Source organism: Saccharomyces paradoxus, chromosome XIII (assembly GCF_002079055.1).
Source record: "Saccharomyces paradoxus chromosome XIII, complete sequence".
Taxonomy (NCBI): domain Eukaryota; kingdom Fungi; phylum Ascomycota; class Saccharomycetes; order Saccharomycetales; family Saccharomycetaceae; genus Saccharomyces; species Saccharomyces paradoxus.
The window spans coordinates 698,989-718,030 of NC_047499.1; the positions used below are offsets into that span (position 1 = coordinate 698,989).

Genomic DNA, 19,042 nt, shown 5'->3' on the forward strand with positions numbered 1-19,042 from the left:
AAGACTTCCAACCTGCACCTTTCATCATTTCATGTTCCAGTTCATTCCGCGAGCTGTTCTCAAAAAGTGAAAACAAAGGAATTTAAAATGGGAGAAGGCCTTTAGTTCTACTTAAAACAACATTGAACACGTTGTAAACTCACCAAGGAGTTAAGCACAACAACCAATAGAGTTGGACTGGAAAAAAATGTCAGAAAAAAAAGGAACGTTTAATTCAAGGACAAATAGACTTGATTTGACGACCCCAAGAAGGAAACTGAAAATACTATCATCTCTCCTTGACGCTGAAGATGGTTCTAAGACACAAGATGAACACAGCTACTCAAGTATCCATGGTAATAAACACAAAGTAGCAAAGCCTACTCGACAACCTACTTTACGTGAATCCATTTCTTCGAGGCGAAATAGCCATATTCATAATAAATCCCTTCATGAAGATAGTGCGAAAGCTTTAAACTGGGTAGATTCTCTAATTAATAGGGGGAAAAGTATACTTACTACACTAGAAAAGGAGGATGCTTTGTTTGAGCGCGAACTTGAGGAGGAAAGACAACGTTTCCAGCTTCATGACTCTTTAATGAATAAATACACTGGAAACGGTAAAAGTCATCAGCGACTAGTCGATCTCAGGAAGAGCCAATATGGAACAGATACTTCTTTTCAAAATAATGATGAAATTCCCTTAGATAGTTTTATAAGTTCTCCTCTACCGGAGGCTGATGACAAGACGCCCTCAAGTATCGACTCTGATGAGGATGAAGATCTACAAGGTAAAGAATCTTTAATCAAAGACTTCGATCTCGAAAACGATGAAAGCGACTTGTCCGGAGAAGAAGAGAATACTGACGACCAAAGCAGTGCTTCAATAGTGATATTATCAGATGAAGAATATGCAGAAGAAGGAGCACTACAAGATATATCAAGTGAAGATGAATATGAAGCGCATGAGGAAGAGCAAGTTGAGATGGAGGACATGGGGCAGGGACAAACAACTATGCGTCCGAATGTGGAATCTGCTACACAAACTAGGCTTTCTAATCCCAGTGACCACCAGGACTATTCAGAGACGGTAGAAAAGGAATCTGATGATGACAATGATGTGGAGAGCGGTGCTGAAAAGGATGAAAGTCAGGAGGAAGAAGGAACGGAACATTCGATAGATTTTTCAAAATACATGCAGCCGAGAATAGATAATACTAAGACTCTAAAATATCAACCTGATGAGCAACAAACTTATCAAACATATTCGGAAAATGATACGTTTGATTCCGGTCCAGTAAATATTTCAGTGGATGATGACTCTGAGGATGAAGAAAGTCAAGCTGAAAGTTATTTAGCAAACGCTGGAAGTGTACGCCATAATGAACAAGAATTGGATAATAAAGAATTGATAGAAAATATCGAATCATTAGATAGCGGATCAGAAAGTGCACAAGAAAGCGAACGAGGAAATGAAGGTGATTTTGAATATAAAGCGACAAATGGAAAAGAAAGTGCGTTAGAAGAGACCAAAAATACCAGCGAAAGCGAAGATCAAAGTTTCGAGATAGATACTAAGGACGAAATGGAACAGCATGAAAGTGGCGAGGAATCTGAAAAAAATGACAGTATCAAAAATACTTCAGTGAAAGATTTTTACGAAAATAATAATGAAGATGAATACTTAAAAAATTCTTTGAATAATGACATGGACTCTGCTAAAGGAAGAGAAAAAGATACTGTCGATGGCAAGGATTATGAGGTAATTGGGAACAGGATTGAAAGTAATCTGCGCGGAGATTCACCTGACAACTTATATAATCTCGCTGCAAGGGCTGTGCTCCAATTTCAGCAGAGTAAAAATTTGAATTGTCCTCAAAAGGAAGAGAAGGAATCTGAATTTTATACAGGGCATTCAAATAGAATTGACGTATCAGACAGGTCTTCAGACGAACTCGAAGAGCAATTACTATCCGAAAAGGACTTCACGGGTAAAACCGGAAATGAAAATGTAAAAGTGGATCGAGATGATTCTCCACCCTGTGTTGAAATAGAGGTTGAGAAAGCTTCTGAAACGGGACGGGACCCTCCCGCAGAAAAGAAGTTGCTACCACTATCCACAGATACAACATTTAACGATTTACCAATGGGAAATGAAGACAGTGTCTATTATTCTCTTGATGACGCTGATGTTATATCAGAGAATCTCGCAAATACTCCCCTTCTAGAAACCAAACCGATTTCGACGTATGAAGTGGTAATTTCTGGATCTGTGTATAGTTCTACTTCTTACGAAGATAATGCAGTTGTCATGCCACCACAAGTAGAGTACATTTCGCCATTTATGAATGACCCATTCAATTCCTCGAACGGTGATTGCGAGAAGAAGCATGAACTATTGAAATCAACCTTAGCAGCCCTTGCCCCAGCCTTTATCGAAGAGGATGCAAAAGTTGGAGAATCTGGAGCCACAGAATCTTATTTGACATCTAAATCTGGATGCCCGAACGCTTTCCATATAGGTGAGGAAATTGACCAGATGAGTAATTCTGATGAGACGACGAAAAACGCTAGTTCCGGAAATGAAAATGCACACAATGAAAATAAAAATCAAAATGAAGTTTTTCCTACCATGACTACTACCGCTGACAAGTCAGCTGAAGATAACGCGGATGAAAAGTACTTTTCGGCAATTAATTATACAAATATTACAGAAGATTCTTCCTTCCAAGAGACTATCGAACCTGCTTTAGATGTGGAGGAGTATTCAAGGTTGCATGGAAAAGATACGAACAAAGTTGAGATTTCAACTGGTGATAAACATGGCAAACAGAATGAAGATGGTAGTATAACTCAAAGATCATTTGCAACCGATTTTCCAGACAATTACCAACAAAGTAACAATGGTCCCGACACTTCATCTGCTGAATTGAAAGTAAAACATAGCGATCTTGGAGAAGAATCGTTTAATAAGGGGCCTGCAAATGTTAAGGTTCATTCTGGTACTTTTGAAGACCAAAATAAAGAGGGAAGCTCTCCGGATAGTCTACTTCAAGAAACTGCTGCAAGCTTAGAAGTAAGTTATGGAGTAGTTGATTCAGAGCGTAAATGTGATGAAGAACATGTGGGTGATCCATATGAAAAAGGTTATGCGGATCCAGAATCAAGCTACACTGGAAACAGTAAAGAAAGTACAACTAAAGGTATGAGGAAAGATGCTTTTGGATTACCAGAGCCGGAAAATGAAACGGTTAGTATAAATCACGAAGACGAGATACTCTTTGAAGCTAATGTCTGTTCATCTGTAGATGTTCAGAATAAAGACATACCCGCTGTTACCAATCGAGAGGCGGAAGCAAAATATGAAGAGGGTGAAAGAAAACACATTATCGAGGATATAAATTCGGACGAAGCACACATTTCCATTATCGAAAAAGTTGGTAAGACTTTGATTGAAAATAATACGGAGATCTTGGAAAAGCCATGTGTGGAAGAAATGAACGACAAAGTGTACTCTAAAAGAAGAGCAACTACCATTGAAGGCACAACACTCTACAAAGTCAATACCAATATGCATGATGTGGTTAACCAGGCTTCCCACAGCCTTGACCGAGAACAAGGTCGTAAAGTTGAGAAAAACACTGAGGTTTCTGCAAAAGTTAAAGTAGAAATTCCGGCTTTCAGTTCGGAACTTGAATCTGTGCAATCATTGAAGCCAGAATCTGCTCACTCGAATATTTTTTCATCCCCGATTCGTGTTCTTGGAACTATGGTGAAAGGTGTGGGTAAGGTAGTCGACTTGGCCGAATCATTCGTGAAAAAAATTGATGTTATGGATTCTGAGAGTGATGATTCTGCTGATATTGATGATGGTAATGAAGAAATGTTTGAAAACTCAGTCACTACTAATGTGTGCGATGATATGAAAAGTATAATTATTGAAGATAAAGACGGAGATGAAGATGAAGTTGTCACACTCGGAGGAGTCACTACAAAAGCACCTAGTGGCAATGGTAACTTTAATGTAATAAATATCGACGCGGTGGAAAACGGTAATAATGAAGAGGACATAGTATATGACCAATACTCTGACATATTTGGACAGCAAATGAAGGATAAAAAAAGTTCGCAGAAATCAGAAGAGTCACTAGTTGAAAATTTACAATGCGAGCAGCATAGCGAGAAGAACGACCACAGCGAGGAAGAAGAAGAAGAGGATGATCCCATAGACGGAGAGGCAACATCAGCAAACACCCACGTAAGTGGTCCAGATGATATTAAGAGACAACAACTTTTAAAAAACTTAATTGATCTCGAAAATTATTCTCAGAAGCTCACTCAAGACTCCAGCCGAGGCACAAGTCAAGAAAAACGAAATGAAATAAACACAAGCCGTGAACAAGATCCCACGTTTGAAAGGCCCGTCGAAGAGGAACATGTTGGAGTCATCGAAGAAGACAGCGTTTCGGAGTTGGATATTAGCATTCAATCCACTGAGCACGAAGAATATTTTTCAAAGAAACAAGAGAGGTCAATAGAAGACCTACATTCAGAGCCGGAAGAGGATGAGCTGTTTGAATTGGAAAGACAGGTCCCTACAGGAATAGCAGTTTTTGGTAAAAGCGATGATGAAGAAAGACAACGCGGAACCATACCATCTACAGATCTTCCATCTGATCCTCCGTCTGATAGGGAAGAAAGCACAGGTTCTCATACCTATTCAAATTCGGAAAATGCATCTGCTGGAAAGGGTGTGCCAACTTCACCAGAAGTGTATGAAATATTCTCAGACACACCAAATGAACTCCCCATGGAAATTAATAATGAACTGCCCAACACCAGTTTGGGGAAAGATGATAAAACTACGGCGACATCCGTCTTGGACGATAGGTTAGAAGATTTATCCAGCAACGATAAAAATTTCATTAACATCAAGGTAAATGAAGGTGAGGAGGGGTCTGAGCACAAAGCAGTGGATATACCCATTGAGGTAGACGTTAAAGAAGAACAAGAAGAAATACCTCCAAATCCAGTACCTGAAGAACAGAAACTGAATGAGGGACTATTCAATGATAAAGGCGGCCTAGGGAGTAATAACGATGAGGAAATCAACCGCGAAGAGGACAAATCTAAAGCAAAGAAGAAAAGCCGTAAAAGAAACTATAACAGCAGAAGAAGGAAAAGAAAAATCACAGAAGGCAGTTCTGCCGCATCAAATACTAAAAGACGTAAAAGACACGAGCCAAGAAGCCGTGGAAAAAAAACGGATTCTAGTGTTAACAAATAAACAAAATGTATGAAATAATATATAATCAGTAATAATTATTGCGATGCGTTTATCTAAACGAGATTCACTGGAAAAAAGTTCGGTTTTAAGGCGGAGTTAACGTCATGTCGAATTGAAAGGAAGAATATATAAATAATGGAAAAACAAAAAGGTGTGAAAAAGTATCTTTGAAGGCATTCTAATAGGTCAATCGGCTGATTCGAGAAATGTCAGAATTGAGAGCCTTCAGTGCCCCAGGGAAAGCGTTATTGGCTGGCGGATACTTAGTTTTAGATCCGAAATATGAAGCATTCGTAGTCGGATTATCGGCAAGGATGCATGCTGTAGCCCATCCCTATGATTCGTTGCAAAGATCAGACGTGTTTGAAGTGCGTGTGAAAAGTAAACAATTTAAAGATGGAGAGTGGCTATACCATATAAATCCTAAAACAGGCTTCATTCCCGTTTCAATAAGCGGATCCAAGAATCCTTTCATCGAAAAAGTTATTGCTAACGTATTCAGCTACTTTAAGCCTAACTTGGACGATTACTCCAATCGAAACTTGTTCGTTATTGACATTTTTTCTGATGATGCCTACCATTCTCAGGAGGATAGCGTTACCAAAAATCACGGCAGCAGAAGATTGAGTTTTCATTCGCACAGGATTGAGGAAGTTCCCAAAACAGGGTTGGGCTCCTCTGCAGGTTTAGTTACAGTTTTAACTACAGCATTGGCCTCCTTTTTCGTATCAGACCTGACAAACAATGTGGACAAATACAGAAAGATGGTTCACAATTTATCACAAGTTGCTCATTGTCAAGCTCAGGGTAAAATCGGGAGTGGGTTTGATGTAGCAGCTGCAGCGTATGGATCTATAAGATATAGAAGATTTCCACCCGCATTAATTTCTAACTTGCCAGATATTGGAAGCGCTACTTATACTGACAAACTGGTTCATTTGGTTGACGAGGCCGATTGGAATATCACGATCAAAAGTAACCATCTACCTTCAGGATTAACTTTATGGATGGGCGATATTAAGAGTGGCTCAGAAACAGTAAAACTTGTCCAGAAGGTAAAAAATTGGTATGATTCGCACTTGCCAGAAAGCTTGGAAGTATATACAGAACTAGACCATGCAAATACTAGGTTCATGGATGGACTATCTAGGTTAGATCTTTTGTTCGAGACTCATGACGATTATAGTAAACAACTATTTGAGTCTATTGAAAGAAATGACTCTACTTGTCAAAAATATCCTGAGATCACAAATGTTAGAGATGCTGTTGCCACAATTAGACGTTGCTTCAGAAGGATAACCAAGGAATCTGGGGCCGATATCGAACCGTCTGTGCAAACCAACTTATTGGACGATTGTCAGATCTTGAAAGGAGTTCTTACTTGTTTAATACCTGGTGCTGGTGGTTATGACGCCATTGCAGTAATTGCTAAACAAGACGTTGATCTTAGAGCTCAAACTGCTGACGACGAAAGATTTTCTAAGGTACAATGGTTGGATGTATTTCAAGCTGATTGGGGTGTTAGAAAAGAAAATGATCCGGAAACTTATCTTGATAAATAACCTGATGTAGATAATAGTAATAGTCAATGTGACATGTGTATAAATGTGAAATTAAAATGATAGCGCTCAACTTTTAGCCATTCACGTTCCAACTGTACTTGAAAGAGTTTCTTTTGGCGGTATGATAGGATTTGTTTGAAGCGCACAAGCAATACACGATTGAACTGTTCTTAAAACGATAAATAAACTGTCTAGATATGTAAGTTTGAGTCACGAGAATATAAATATAAGGCGTGTACGAGCTCGATAGAGTACATTTAAATAGTTTGATAGTTGGGGGGCAATGCTCTTCCATTCTTGGGTTTACGCAAAATTTGAGATCGTATGTAAAATGTTAAAGTTAGTGAAAAAAAGAGAGTGAGGATTACCAGCATAAGATTTATAGGGAATGGATTCATATCGAAAGTGGTATGTGTCCATTTATCCAATAAGTTTTGACTCATGTTGAAAATCCCACAAATGCAAGATAATAATCCATAAACAGTACCAAATGTGTCAAATCCAAAAACCTTTGAAGAATAATCGGAAACAACAGTGTAATAGAATGGTCTGTACACTACCAAAAGTACTATCCCTATTAAATTCCAAGTGAATGAATTTGGAATCAACCCAAAAATACCTATAGCGATGGAAGTTGTAAACAATATTGTAAGGGTAGAGAGGGTATCTGTATGGTCCAAGAGCAGCCCAATGAACGGTATAGAAACAACACCGCCAAGTGGAAGTAACATATCGAAAATGGAGTTCAATTTCAGTGCTAATGCAGCATCATTTAATAGATATTCTTCTTGTGTTCTGACAGTAGCAATAAAATAGTTTATTCTCAGCATGGCAACAAGAGCGAATAAAAGCATTAAATAAAACCATGGGCTCTTTATTTGTTCTGAAGCCGATTTCCCATGTAAGACTCCGAATATACCGCCTGATTTTTTCTGTAACTTATCTTCGACGTAAGTTTCCAGTACAGATTTCCTCCTCTGCGGTCTTGTTGAGGTATCAGGTAGAGTATCTTCCTCATTCTCGATTGCAATCAATGATTGACGTTCCTGTTCATCAGGGATGATGCCGGACCCTGTATCGCCCTCGATGAGTCTTCCATTTTCATCTAAACCTTCTACAGCAATCTTAGCAATGTGATTGACAGTTTTGTAGGAGGAATGCGGCATGATAGTGAGTTGACAGGCAAGAATAAACAACGGAACAATCAAATAAAGAGTAAAAAATCTGGAGACGTGTAAATTAGGATACCAGTTTTGATATAAGAGCCTATAAATCAAAAATAATGCAGACGACGAATCAAATGATCCTGTTAATAGGGCCAATATGGTTCCTGACTTTTGTGGGAAACTATTGGCCAATTGAAAACATGAAATGAACACGAATGGGCCTGCAATGGCCAAAAGCGTATAACCCACAAGGTATGGATCCCAAATGGATGCTAGATGCTTGGCAGAAATAAAATTACCACACGCTAAGAATAGAAGACCTGATCCTATTATCCCACTGACACGAGGTCCATACATATCCAAAATCTTACCAACAGGAAGGGCCATGATATTCGTCACAGTGGCACTAAGAGCAAATATAAAGTTCAATTTCAGATCTTGTGCTGTACATAGCAATCCATCGCCATCCTTTGGATCGCATAATTCATGGTATACACCCTCTGAAATTAGAATAGGTTTCAAAGCAGCAAATCCAAAGACAATACCAGCAGAAAAAAGACACCATACACAAGCACAGGCAACCTGTGCGTATCGTAATGTTTTGGTAGTGGCCATTACAGTCTTTATTGTCCCAATTCTGCCCTAATGAGAAATAAAATAACACCTGTCACTGCTACCGTTATCGTTATCATTAATAAAGCATTGAATCAGCAGCAGTCTTTTTGATGCTTTATTACCCGGTGATGGTTGATTATGTATAAATATGTTTGTGAAGATTATGTGCTATATATATAGTTGTTTCAGGCCAACTGTTGGAGCCATTGGACCACTTTTCTCAAAAATCCTCTTGAATTAGGTACGAAGTGGCCCCCGGAGTGCATTAGTAAAGTGCGGGAGTCTTCCGTGCAAGAGTTGTACAAGCCTTGCACTTTGATCGGCTCTGTGATAGTGTCGAGTTCGCCTTGCACATGTAGAGATGGAACCGATATTGGATGCAGGTCATACTGTTCTTGATACTGTTGTGGTTGGAACCTGAAGCCACTGAACGCCATGAAAAACTCTAATGGTGGCTGTTCCTCTGCTGTAATCCCCAACAAACCGTTGAAGTCTGTTGCAAGATATCCAGCAACACCAGCGCCCTGACTAAATCCTACAATACCCGCAAAAGGCCCCTTTTCGAGCACATAGCTGTGTAAATAGTCGATTGTCGTCTGTGGTATGAAGTAGCCGCCGGTGGAAGGATTATCTTCTAGCCATGCAAGCACACCGGTGTTCTCACCGTCACCAGGTGCATCAGCAATTACCTCACCTAAGAAGTCAGGAACATCAGCTGGGGGAAATTCATTTGGTGCGGTGGGATAGTAGAGTTTGTACCCTAACTTTTCCATTTCAGTACGGAACCCCTTTGTCTTAGAGGCAAAGTAGTCACCTGACTGTGCAAGCCCATGTAACATCAATACATTCTTCGTCATGATTGCCACTATAAAACCTTATAGTCTTGTGACATATTTCATCCTTTTCTTTTCTTTATACCTTTTTTTTCTTTATTCTCTGTAATTACTTTTTCTTGATTTTCTTGTAATTTTTCAAGTGAAAAAAAAAATCCTCGATTTACTGTGTAAAAAGCATCTATAGTTTATATTTTGTATGGCCTCAAGAACTGTCGTGATAGCAAAAGGGTTATATTAGTAGACCTAATTAATTCTAAAAATATATTCTACGGGGAATTACTAAATTTTTTCTTTTAAGACCAGTTGTCTATTTTCTTCAACTAGCTGTCACGTTTTTGGATACTATTGATTGGATCAAAAGGGAAACTATAGCTTTAGTCCTCGTCGTCTTTACTCAAGCCTTTGCGTTTTTTTATTTGTTAGAAAGAATTATGAGTATTTGTCCACATATACAACAAGTATTTCAAAACGAAAAGTCTAAAGATGGGGTTTTAAAAACGTGCAATGCTGCCAGGTATATATTAAATCATTCTATACCCAAGGAAAAATTCTTGAACACCATGAAATGTGGTACATGCCATGAAATCAACTCTGGCGCAACTTTTATGTGTCTGCAATGTGGATTTTGCGGATGTTGGAATCATTCTCATTTTCTCTCTCATAGTAAACAGATTGGTCACATATTTGGTATCAACTCAAATAACGGTCTTTTATTTTGCTTTAAATGCGAGGACTATTTAGGCAATATTGATCTGATTAATGATGCTATCCTAGCGAAGTATTGGGACGACGTCTCCACAAAGACCATAGTGCCTAGCATGGAAAGAAGAGATGGGCTTTCTGGCCTGATCAACATGGGGTCCACTTGTTTCATGAGTAGTATTCTTCAATGTCTGATTCATAACCCGTACTTTATTAGACACTCAATGAGTCAAGTTCATTCTAATAATTGTAAAGTGCGTTCACCTGATAAATGTTTTTCATGTGCCCTCGATAAAATTGTTCACGAACTTTATGGAGTCCTGGATATAAAGCAACCTTCTTCGTCATCTTCAGGCACCAATCGACAAACTGGCTTTATATATCTTTTAACTTGCGCCTGGAAAATTAACCAAAACTTAGCAGGGTACTCACAACAGGATGCTCATGAATTTTGGCAATTTATAATTAACCAAATCCACCAAAGCTATGTCCTTGATTTACCCAACGCCAAGGAAGTTAGCAGGGCAAATGATAAGCAATGTGATTGCATAGTACATACGGTGTTTGAAGGCTCCTTGCAAAGCTCTATTGTGTGTCCAGGCTGTCAAAATAATTCAAAGACAACCATCGATCCATTTATGGACCTTTCTCTGGATATCAAGGATAAGAAAAAACTTTATGAATGTCTTGACAGTTTCCATAAAAAAGAACAGTTGAAGGATTTCAACTATCATTGTGGGGAGTGTAACAGTACTCAAGATGCAATAAAACAACTAGGTATACACAGATTGCCATCGGTTTTAGTTTTGCAATTGAAAAGATTTGAACACCTACTTAATGGAAGTAATAGAAAACTAGACGATTTTATTGAATTTCCGACTTACTTAAATATGAAAAGTTACTGTTCAGCAGGAGAAAACGACAAGCATCCTGAAAATGGCAAGGTGCCAGACATTATTTACGAATTAATCGGTATTGTTTCCCACAAGGGGACGGTTAATGAGGGGCATTATATTGCATTTTGTAAAATCTCTGGAGGACAATGGTTTAAATTCAATGATTCCATGGTCTCCTCTATATCTCAAGCAGAGGTTTTGCAGGAACAAGCATATTTATTATTTTATACCATTCGTCAAGTAAATTGATTTAGCAACTAGCATTCAACAATAATAATCAAACTAAAAAAGAAGAAGAAGCAATGCATCTTCCTGTCGCAGTTCATCTAGCTTCCCTTCTTTTTTTATATCATCATATTTTCTCTTAATTGAACACTCTCCAAGCTCTCAATCGATTACAGCCGTGCACATGTTGTTCTTCAAATTCCTTCATATGTAAGTAAGGAAAAAAAAACTACTACGACGTTTTATTCAGAGAATTTTTTTTTGGTTCTTTTCTTCAATATAATAGCGGAAGAGCAATGAATGGAAAACTAAATGAGCTTATATATAGTATTAGTTAAAGGATATCTCATTATCATGAATTTAGAATGCAAATTCGTTTCTCTTAAACTAGCATGCCTTGGATATAAATAGGATGTAGTATACTAGAGGGGCCTACTACAATTATTTTCTTTTCTTAGCAAGGAGGCTCCCAAGAATATCAGTCTTTGGCGTCCTTGATGCTCTTCCTTTTCCCCTTTTGGAAGTGGTTTTGGTGCTCGTAGGGGAACAGGTCTTTGTTCTTGTTTTTCTACCATTAAGTATACCATAATTAGTGTCCTCTTCGTCAGCGCTGACCATAATTATATCGTCCTCATCAATATCAATATCGGCCTGAGCATCGTTGTCATCACCATGTTCATTTTCCGCGTCGGATATGACGGTTGAGTCTGAAGGAGTATATGCTTTCTTTTTTATTGTAGTTCGCACTCGTTTGGTTTTGCTTGTTGGTTTACTGCTTTCGGCTCCACTAGTATGAGCTATTCTAGATTCATTATCAACATAAGATTGGGTAACGTCTGAAGGTCCGCTTCTTAGTTGTCGATTACTAGACCGGAAAGAATCTAGCCCGTTACGGTTGATTGAGGAATTTGCCTCATCATTTTCTATGGGGGGAGTCGGTCTAACAGAGTTGGCACGTTTAACTTGCTTTATGAGTGCTTTCATTTCCTCTGTATCTTCTGTTCGCAGAAATTCATCATTCGTAGATAATATGCCCACTTCGTTTGATATTTCATGGCTAATGAATTCTTTAAGCGCCGTTTTCTCATCTTTATCCACAAATTTCTTTACTGCTTCATTCAAACCAACTTCTGGTAATAAAGATAACTGCATCTTGTTCAAGAGATCATTAACCAAAGTTTGAACTTCCAATTCACCCCCACTCTCACTGAAGAGTTTTTCAACATCTCTATCACTGATAGTTGTTCCATTTATACTGGACTTTTTCGATCTAGTTACAGGTGACCTTCTTTTATAAAACTGGACAACGTTATTACCGTTAGCAACACGTCCCACAAATCGATTACTAAATCTACGTGGATTTTCTACCTGGTAATCCACTGGGGATTGCGTATTGGAGGATGCACTATAATCAACACGTAACCTGATCAGTGGTTTCGGTAATTCTGAGACCATGTCACTTTCAGCATCGTCCCCAAGTTTTCGTTTGGTTTCCTCATTGGCTTCGTCGATCATTTCCTCAACTTGCTCAATAAGATATTTGGACGTAGCATCCTTATCATGAGGCCTCAAATGGGGAACATCTTGTAGTGAAATGGATCTCATTTTGAATACCCGTACGGTCTCGAGAGGGACAGGCGTAATTTTTGGTGCTTCTCCATATTTTATGTCGAGGATGAACACATACTTGGGTTGTGCTTCAGCCTCACAAAGCGAAGTGGCTACAGATGAACCCGGTTGTAAAACATCAAAATTTTTTATTGGATTATGTACAAGGTTCGGGATGCACTCATGCTCATGGCCCCATATTACCATATCCAGGAAATCGGGCAAGAACTGTTCAGGCAAAAATGCAGTATTCGTGTGGCCAGTATGATTTTGATGGACGCACATTAAATTGAACCATTCGCCCTCACGCATAGTCGGTACTTCAAAAGTGACACCACCATCTTTAAAAGTTCTGAATAACCTTTCATCACGAACAGCAGCTAATCCATACAACGCTAGTTTGGTAGACCCTTTCTGAAATAATAATGGCACAATTTTTATTTTATCAGATTCGATGACTTTCCCGAAATGATTTATTAGGCCACTCGCATGAAGTATATCCATAGGACACAACAGTGAGTCTCCCGATGCGTCATCATGATTACCTGATATCCCAAATACAGGAATAGAAATATTAAAGTTAGGATCTTCATAGTTAACGTTGGTAAATTCATCGTAGTGGAAAACTTGTGAGGGATCGCTTAATAATTCTAACTCGCAAGGCTTGTCACCCATGCAAGATAACCTCAGAGTCTTCAGTACTTGATAAAGTGACTTCTTGGAAGGCTTATTCACATGGAAAAGATCACCCGACTGTAAGACCATGTCTACGTTGTTGTTCTTGGCTAGCATCATAACTTCATGGAAAGTTTTCCAAGAATCATCACCAGTAATGGGATCGTTTTCGTTGTAACCCACATGATTATCAGTAGTAACTAAGATCCGTATAGTGTCTGGATCAGGATAATCCATAATTGATTTTTATTGAATTTGAGTGAGTACAGCTTGAGTTGATTGTCCCTATTCTCCTAGCGTTGTTTCCATATGGCTTCTTTACAAGTGTAGAGAGTAATTTATTATGGCCATAATGTTTGGGTTCTATTCTATTGGCCATACTATTGACCTTAATATTGAAACGTCAAGTCAGCTTGGTTGGGAATATCTATCTATACATTTATGTATGTTCATATGTATTATTTACAGGCTTGCTTATAAACTTTGACTTTGTTTTTGTTAGAATGTTAGAAACGTGCATGCTCACAAATAGGATTTGTAGTGCGTTCATTTTTCTCAGTGCATTTCCAACATATGCTTCAGGCCCAGCTGTTTTGAGTGGCGGTCGAAATGGTTGGCTAACTCCTGGAAGTTCATGCTTGATGGGTCGACTTCCATTTCTTTCTTATCCTTGTAGGTTACTTTCACAAGGGGCTTGACCTTATTGTAATCTGAGATGATTTCCGATTGAATCTGCGTGCCCATGTTTCGTTGTGTTGGCGGAATGGCAGCAAGTAATAATCTAGCAACCTTCGCTGAAATCAATGATAGAATCGGTGTCATTTGCTGTTAGTATCATGTAATATCTGGGTTCGGGTCAACCTTAGCTTAGTTTATCTAAAATCATCAAACGAAGACGGCCAGAGATAAGAAGAACGAATAACGAGGCGGAAAAGATACATACCTTCCTTGCCAAAGGGATTGAACCTGACAACCACCTTACTGAAGTATTTAGTTATCATAGCGGCGGTATAATTACACTTCCTTCACGTTTACATCTATTTCATCCTCTATTCGAGGATCCTTGAGCTCCTCTCTTTTCTCTTGCATATTCCGTAGAGTCGCGCAAAACGGTAAGGGAAAGATGATACAGCCAAAAAGTCCTAGATATATAGAATGTGTACAGATTTACTTAGTTAGGCAGCCTGGAAATCTCATCCACGGAAGATGTGGTGAGGCGATGCTTGGTTGGTTGGAAAGATTAGCGTGTCTGCAATTACAGTGTTTTGTTTCCTGGAAGTTGCGTACACGATCAAATCAGCCACGTCATCAGCCATTAATGGGGTGGTGTCCTTGTAGACATTCTTGGCTTGCTCCTCGTTGCCTCTGTATCTAACCAGTGAAAATTCAGTTTCGACTAGCCCTGGTGCGATTAGGATGACTCTGATCTTGGTGTTGATAAGCTCCTTTCTTAAACTATCAGTGAACGCCCCCACGGCAAACTTGGAGGCACAATAGATGGAACCCGTTGGGTATGCATCCCTGCCAGCCACCGAACCCAAGTTCACAATATCCCCTGAGTTCTTGGCTTGAAAAATGGGCAGCACAGCTTGAGTGATATTAATTAAAGCTGTGACGTTGGTGTCAAACACATCCTGGATATCTTGTGTTGCAATCTCCCCCACACGGTCGGTACCAAGGGCCTTCCCAGCGTTGTTCACCAAAATGTCAATGTCTTTGAACTCCTTTGGCAAATTCTCAATAAAGGGCTTGATCTTTTCTGCTTGAGTGATATCCAGTTGGGCCACATGAACTTTGGCGTTTGGAAACTCCTGATCAATAGTTTTCTTTAATTCCTCGAGCTTTTCTAATCTTCTAGCAGCTAAGACCAGTTTCATATCACCATTGGATGCCTCCAAATACTCTAATGCGGTGGCCTTACCAATACCAGCAGAGGCACCCGTAATGAGCACGGTCTTGTTAGCCAATCTTTCTGCAGCTTTTCTACCTTGGGACATTGTCGAAATATATTCTCAATGTTTTATTTCCTTTCTTTATTGCTGACCTTGAACACTCGTTGTGACTCTTGGTGGTTTCATATATCCCCTTTCTTCAGCTTTTATATCGCTCCGATAAGAAAAACCGGCGTCGCGCCTTACCGTATATCAATGCTATATGGTGCAGGGAAGAGTCGTCCAGAGTATAAGCGTAATATATATATATATATATATATATAACAAAAAGGGCTCACTCATCACCCTCTGCACCAAATAGCATCATCATATCGAGATCGTTCTGGTCGAGTGTCTCTTCTGCCGGAGCTTCATCAACCTCGCGCATCACCTTGCTCTCTTGTACTTGTTCCCCGTCGTGGTCGTTCTCCTCTTCCTCATCGTTTTCTTCGTCGTCCTCGTCGTCTTCTACTTCTTCTTCTTCCTCTTCTTCTTCCTCTTCCTCTTCTTCGTTGTTGTTTGCGTTTTCTGCGTCAGGGCGATGTTGATGCTGCTTTTGGGCAGAATCTTCGGTTTGTTGTAACTGCTTACGTTTTAATTCAGCCTCCTTCTCGAGCTTCTTAATGCTATCGATAAATCTACTTTTTAGGAGAGGATTTGTGGCCTTGCTTAATTTATGCTTTGTATGGGCCAGGGTGGTCTCTAGTTCGTTCAATTCGTCAGCAAGTAGTTCTGTATGCTGTCTGTTTTCATCTTTTTCGTCCTCAGAATCACTTTCCCCGCCTGCAGCTTCATTGTCACCGTCGTCCTCGTCGTCGTCATCTTCCCCTCCTGTGTCTTGATCCACTTCATCGCCGACTTCCTCTTGTTGGTGTGCCCTGTCTCCCTCGGCACCACTACCTTCTTCTTCACTTTCAAAAGCAGCACCTAGATCAAGATCCTCCTCTTCTTCTTCTTCTTCTTCCTCTTCTTCTTCTTCTCCTTCTCCTTCTTGTTCTTGTTCTTGTTCTTGTTCTTGCTCTCCTACTGCTGGAGCAGCTGTATGTATTTCTTCTTTCTTTAAAGCAGGTCCAGACAAAGGCTCCCCGGGCTCCTCTTTGAAATTCTCCCAATTAGAAACGCGCTCTTGCTTTGTTTGCAGCTCACTTTTATCAACCAGACCATAGCTGACTTCTTCAGCCTGTTTATCTTGCTTCAAAAGTATATCAACCACTTTCTCTACATAGTCTATCTCATTGGGGTCCATTTTCCGCCTAAATCGCCTATTTCGAACATTGTATAAAGGTGGTGATATTCCGTGTTTGTAGTCATATCCCTTCAAAGCTATCTCTTTCAGATGCTTAGCCTCCACATCGCTTAACGGCGCACCATTGTAGCCTTTCAAAAAAGTTTCTTTATTTTCCCAAATTTCGTCCTCTATGTCTTCAAAATGCTTAACAACCAGGTCTTCTGTATCCGGTGCATCTAAAGTATATACTTCTTCTTCTTCCTGTATAGGTCTTATGCACAGCAGCATTTGCGATACGTCAAATGTCTTCAGAAGGTTTTTTCTATCAACGCTCTTGTTCACCTCTATCACAGTAGGTAGGTCCACTAAAATGGCACCATACATTATATCGTTTATTGTTACGATAGCGTGTCTTTCGTTCTTCCACTTGATGCTTATCCCAGAATAATCACCAGATTCTAACGAATTTTTTACAAACTCTAACTGTATGTCTGGAAGTATTCTTAGTATTACACCAGTCTCCATGAGCGGGTCATCCTCAATATCAGAGGCCTCCGAATCGTATGCTTCCCCAGGAATTCTAATGGGTTTGAGGCGCAACTTTGGCGCTTTGTGTATCTTCTTAACTACTTCTTCATTTTTTTTCAAGTTCAGTTTCAGCTTTAACGAATTCTTCTTCTCTTGGCCGTCAGTATTATCCTTCTTTTTTTTCAGGTTTATCTTCAATTTAGTCTTTGGTTTGACATCTTCATCAGTCACCTTTGTCTTTATGCGAATTCTCTTTAATTTGGGCTCGCTTCCTAATGGCTGCTCTTCCTCCCTTGGTCCTCTGGGTTTCTTAATCCTTATAACAGCCATATTTATATTGATTATTGCGATTGATTGGAATGATAACACTGTCTCCTGCTTACCTAGTTCTTCTTCTTCCTCTCACTTTAATTAGTTTTGTAGGCTGGTTGGTTTTGTTTTGAAATTTCACTTACTGTTCTCATCGGCCGAATAACAGCGATCCTACTGTATAATGAATAATAAAGATGAGACTTTATCAAATGCGGCTACTGCGTAAACTATGACCATCCCTTGAACTTGACAGGCTGAGCATAGATGTCCATTCCAATTCCTGGTATTAAAGATATCTCCAAACTCAAATTCTTTTATGGTTTCAAATATTTATGGAATCCAACAGTATATAACAGAATCTTTGACAAACTGGATTTAACTAAAACCTATAAACATCCACAAGAGTTGAAAGTACTCGACCTGTATCCTGGCGTTGGTGTACAATCTGCTATTTTCTATAATAAATATTGCCCCAAGCAATATTCTTTGATAGAAAAACGTTCGAGTCTCTACAAATTTTTAAATGCAAAATTTGAAGAGTCTCCTTTACAAATACTTAAAAAGGATCCCTATGACTGGTCAACCTACTCTAGTCTAATTGATGAGGAGCGAATATTTGTTCCTGAAGTCCAACCCTCGGATCATATCAATGATAAATTTTTAACTGTTGCTAATGTGACGGGGGAGGGGTCTGAAGGTCTTATAATGCAGTGGTTGTCATGTATTGGAAATAAGAACTGGTTGTATAGATTTGGTAAAGTCAAGATGTTGTTATGGATGCCGAGTACGACAGCTAAAAAACTTTTGGCTAGGCCAAGCACGCATGCTAGGTCCAAATGTTCAGTAGTAAGGGAGGCATTCACAGATACTAAACTTATTGCAATATCAGATGCAAATGAATTGAAGGGATTCGATAGTCACTGCATAGAAGAATGGGATCCCGTCATATTTAGTGCTGCAGATATATGGCCTACAAAGGGAAAGCCAATTGCGTTGGTAGAAATGGACCCGATTGATTTTGATTTTGACGTAGACAATTGGGATTATGTCACGAGGCACTTAATGATTTTGAAAAGAACACCATTGAATACTGTCATGGACTCACTGGGACATGGTGGTCAACAATATTTCAATAGCAGGATCACTGACAAGGATCTAATAAAAAAGTGTCCCATTGATTTGACAAATGACGAGTTTATATACCTAACGAAATTGTTCATGGAATGGCCTTTCAAACCAGATATTTTGATGGATTTTGTTGATATGTATCAAACAGAGCACTCCGGTTGAAGTGAAGGTTCTAAGAAATTTGCTTTCATTATGTAATAATTATGTGATTTTACCGTGTGAATATAAGAAATACATAGAACTCAATTTTCATCAGCATGGAACTATCCTATAATTAAGGAGGGAGAACTACAAATTCAAGATGAAGAACTTTCTTGAATTTATAAAGGTGAAATCGATCGACGGAAGTTGCTTCTTGAGAACT

At 39.2% G+C, this 19,042-nt stretch overlaps 10 protein-coding genes across 10 annotated transcripts; 4 read left to right on the forward strand and 6 right to left on the reverse strand.

The window, feature by feature from the left end:
- Window positions 1–187: 187 nt before the first annotated feature.
- ESC1 (Esc1p) lies at window positions 188–5,266 on the forward strand (the record flags this gene model as incomplete). Its single annotated transcript, XM_033912631.1, has 1 exon — window positions 188–5,266. The coding sequence occupies one exon, from the start codon at window positions 188–190 to the stop codon at window positions 5,264–5,266; it is 5,079 nt and encodes a 1,692-aa protein (XP_033768522.1).
- A 206-nt stretch (window positions 5,267–5,472) lies between these two features.
- ERG8 (phosphomevalonate kinase) lies at window positions 5,473–6,828 on the forward strand (the record flags this gene model as incomplete). Its single annotated transcript, XM_033912632.1, has 1 exon — window positions 5,473–6,828. One exon carries the CDS (start codon window positions 5,473–5,475, stop codon window positions 6,826–6,828), a length of 1,356 nt encoding a protein of 451 aa, XP_033768523.1.
- Window positions 6,829–7,085: 257 nt separating this feature from the next.
- FMP42 (Fmp42p) lies at window positions 7,086–8,609 on the reverse strand (the record flags this gene model as incomplete). Its single annotated transcript, XM_033912633.1, has 1 exon — window positions 7,086–8,609. One exon carries the CDS (start codon window positions 8,607–8,609, stop codon window positions 7,086–7,088), a length of 1,524 nt encoding a protein of 507 aa, XP_033768524.1.
- Window positions 8,610–8,794: 185 nt separating this feature from the next.
- FSH2 (putative serine hydrolase) lies at window positions 8,795–9,466 on the reverse strand (the record flags this gene model as incomplete). Its single annotated transcript, XM_033912634.1, has 1 exon — window positions 8,795–9,466. The coding sequence occupies one exon, from the start codon at window positions 9,464–9,466 to the stop codon at window positions 8,795–8,797; it is 672 nt and encodes a 223-aa protein (XP_033768525.1).
- A 410-nt stretch (window positions 9,467–9,876) lies between these two features.
- On the forward strand, window positions 9,877–11,292 carry UBP8 (ubiquitin-specific protease UBP8; the record flags this gene model as incomplete). Its single annotated transcript, XM_033912635.1, has 1 exon — window positions 9,877–11,292. One exon carries the CDS (start codon window positions 9,877–9,879, stop codon window positions 11,290–11,292), a length of 1,416 nt encoding a protein of 471 aa, XP_033768526.1.
- A 417-nt stretch (window positions 11,293–11,709) lies between these two features.
- Window positions 11,710–13,788, reverse strand: MRE11 (MRX complex nuclease subunit; the record flags this gene model as incomplete). The annotated part of the gene is made up of 1 exon (XM_033912636.1): window positions 11,710–13,788. One exon carries the CDS (start codon window positions 13,786–13,788, stop codon window positions 11,710–11,712), a length of 2,079 nt encoding a protein of 692 aa, XP_033768527.1.
- Window positions 13,789–14,106: 318 nt separating this feature from the next.
- MRPL44 (mitochondrial 54S ribosomal protein mL53) lies at window positions 14,107–14,552 on the reverse strand (the record flags this gene model as incomplete). The annotated part of the gene is made up of 2 exons (XM_033912637.1): window positions 14,107–14,345; window positions 14,495–14,552. 2 exons carry the CDS (start codon window positions 14,550–14,552, stop codon window positions 14,107–14,109), a joined length of 297 nt encoding a protein of 98 aa, XP_033768528.1.
- A 192-nt stretch (window positions 14,553–14,744) lies between these two features.
- On the reverse strand, window positions 14,745–15,548 carry ORA1 (oxidoreductase; the record flags this gene model as incomplete). The annotated part of the gene is made up of 1 exon (XM_033912638.1): window positions 14,745–15,548. One exon carries the CDS (start codon window positions 15,546–15,548, stop codon window positions 14,745–14,747), a length of 804 nt encoding a protein of 267 aa, XP_033768529.1.
- A 229-nt stretch (window positions 15,549–15,777) lies between these two features.
- On the reverse strand, window positions 15,778–17,568 carry TAF7 (TATA-binding protein-associated factor TAF7; the record flags this gene model as incomplete). Its single annotated transcript, XM_033912639.1, has 1 exon — window positions 15,778–17,568. One exon carries the CDS (start codon window positions 17,566–17,568, stop codon window positions 15,778–15,780), a length of 1,791 nt encoding a protein of 596 aa, XP_033768530.1.
- Window positions 17,569–17,814: 246 nt separating this feature from the next.
- MTF1 (RNA polymerase specificity factor) lies at window positions 17,815–18,840 on the forward strand (the record flags this gene model as incomplete). The annotated part of the gene is made up of 1 exon (XM_033912640.1): window positions 17,815–18,840. The coding sequence occupies one exon, from the start codon at window positions 17,815–17,817 to the stop codon at window positions 18,838–18,840; it is 1,026 nt and encodes a 341-aa protein (XP_033768531.1).
- Between the last annotated feature and the right edge of the window lie 202 nt (window positions 18,841–19,042).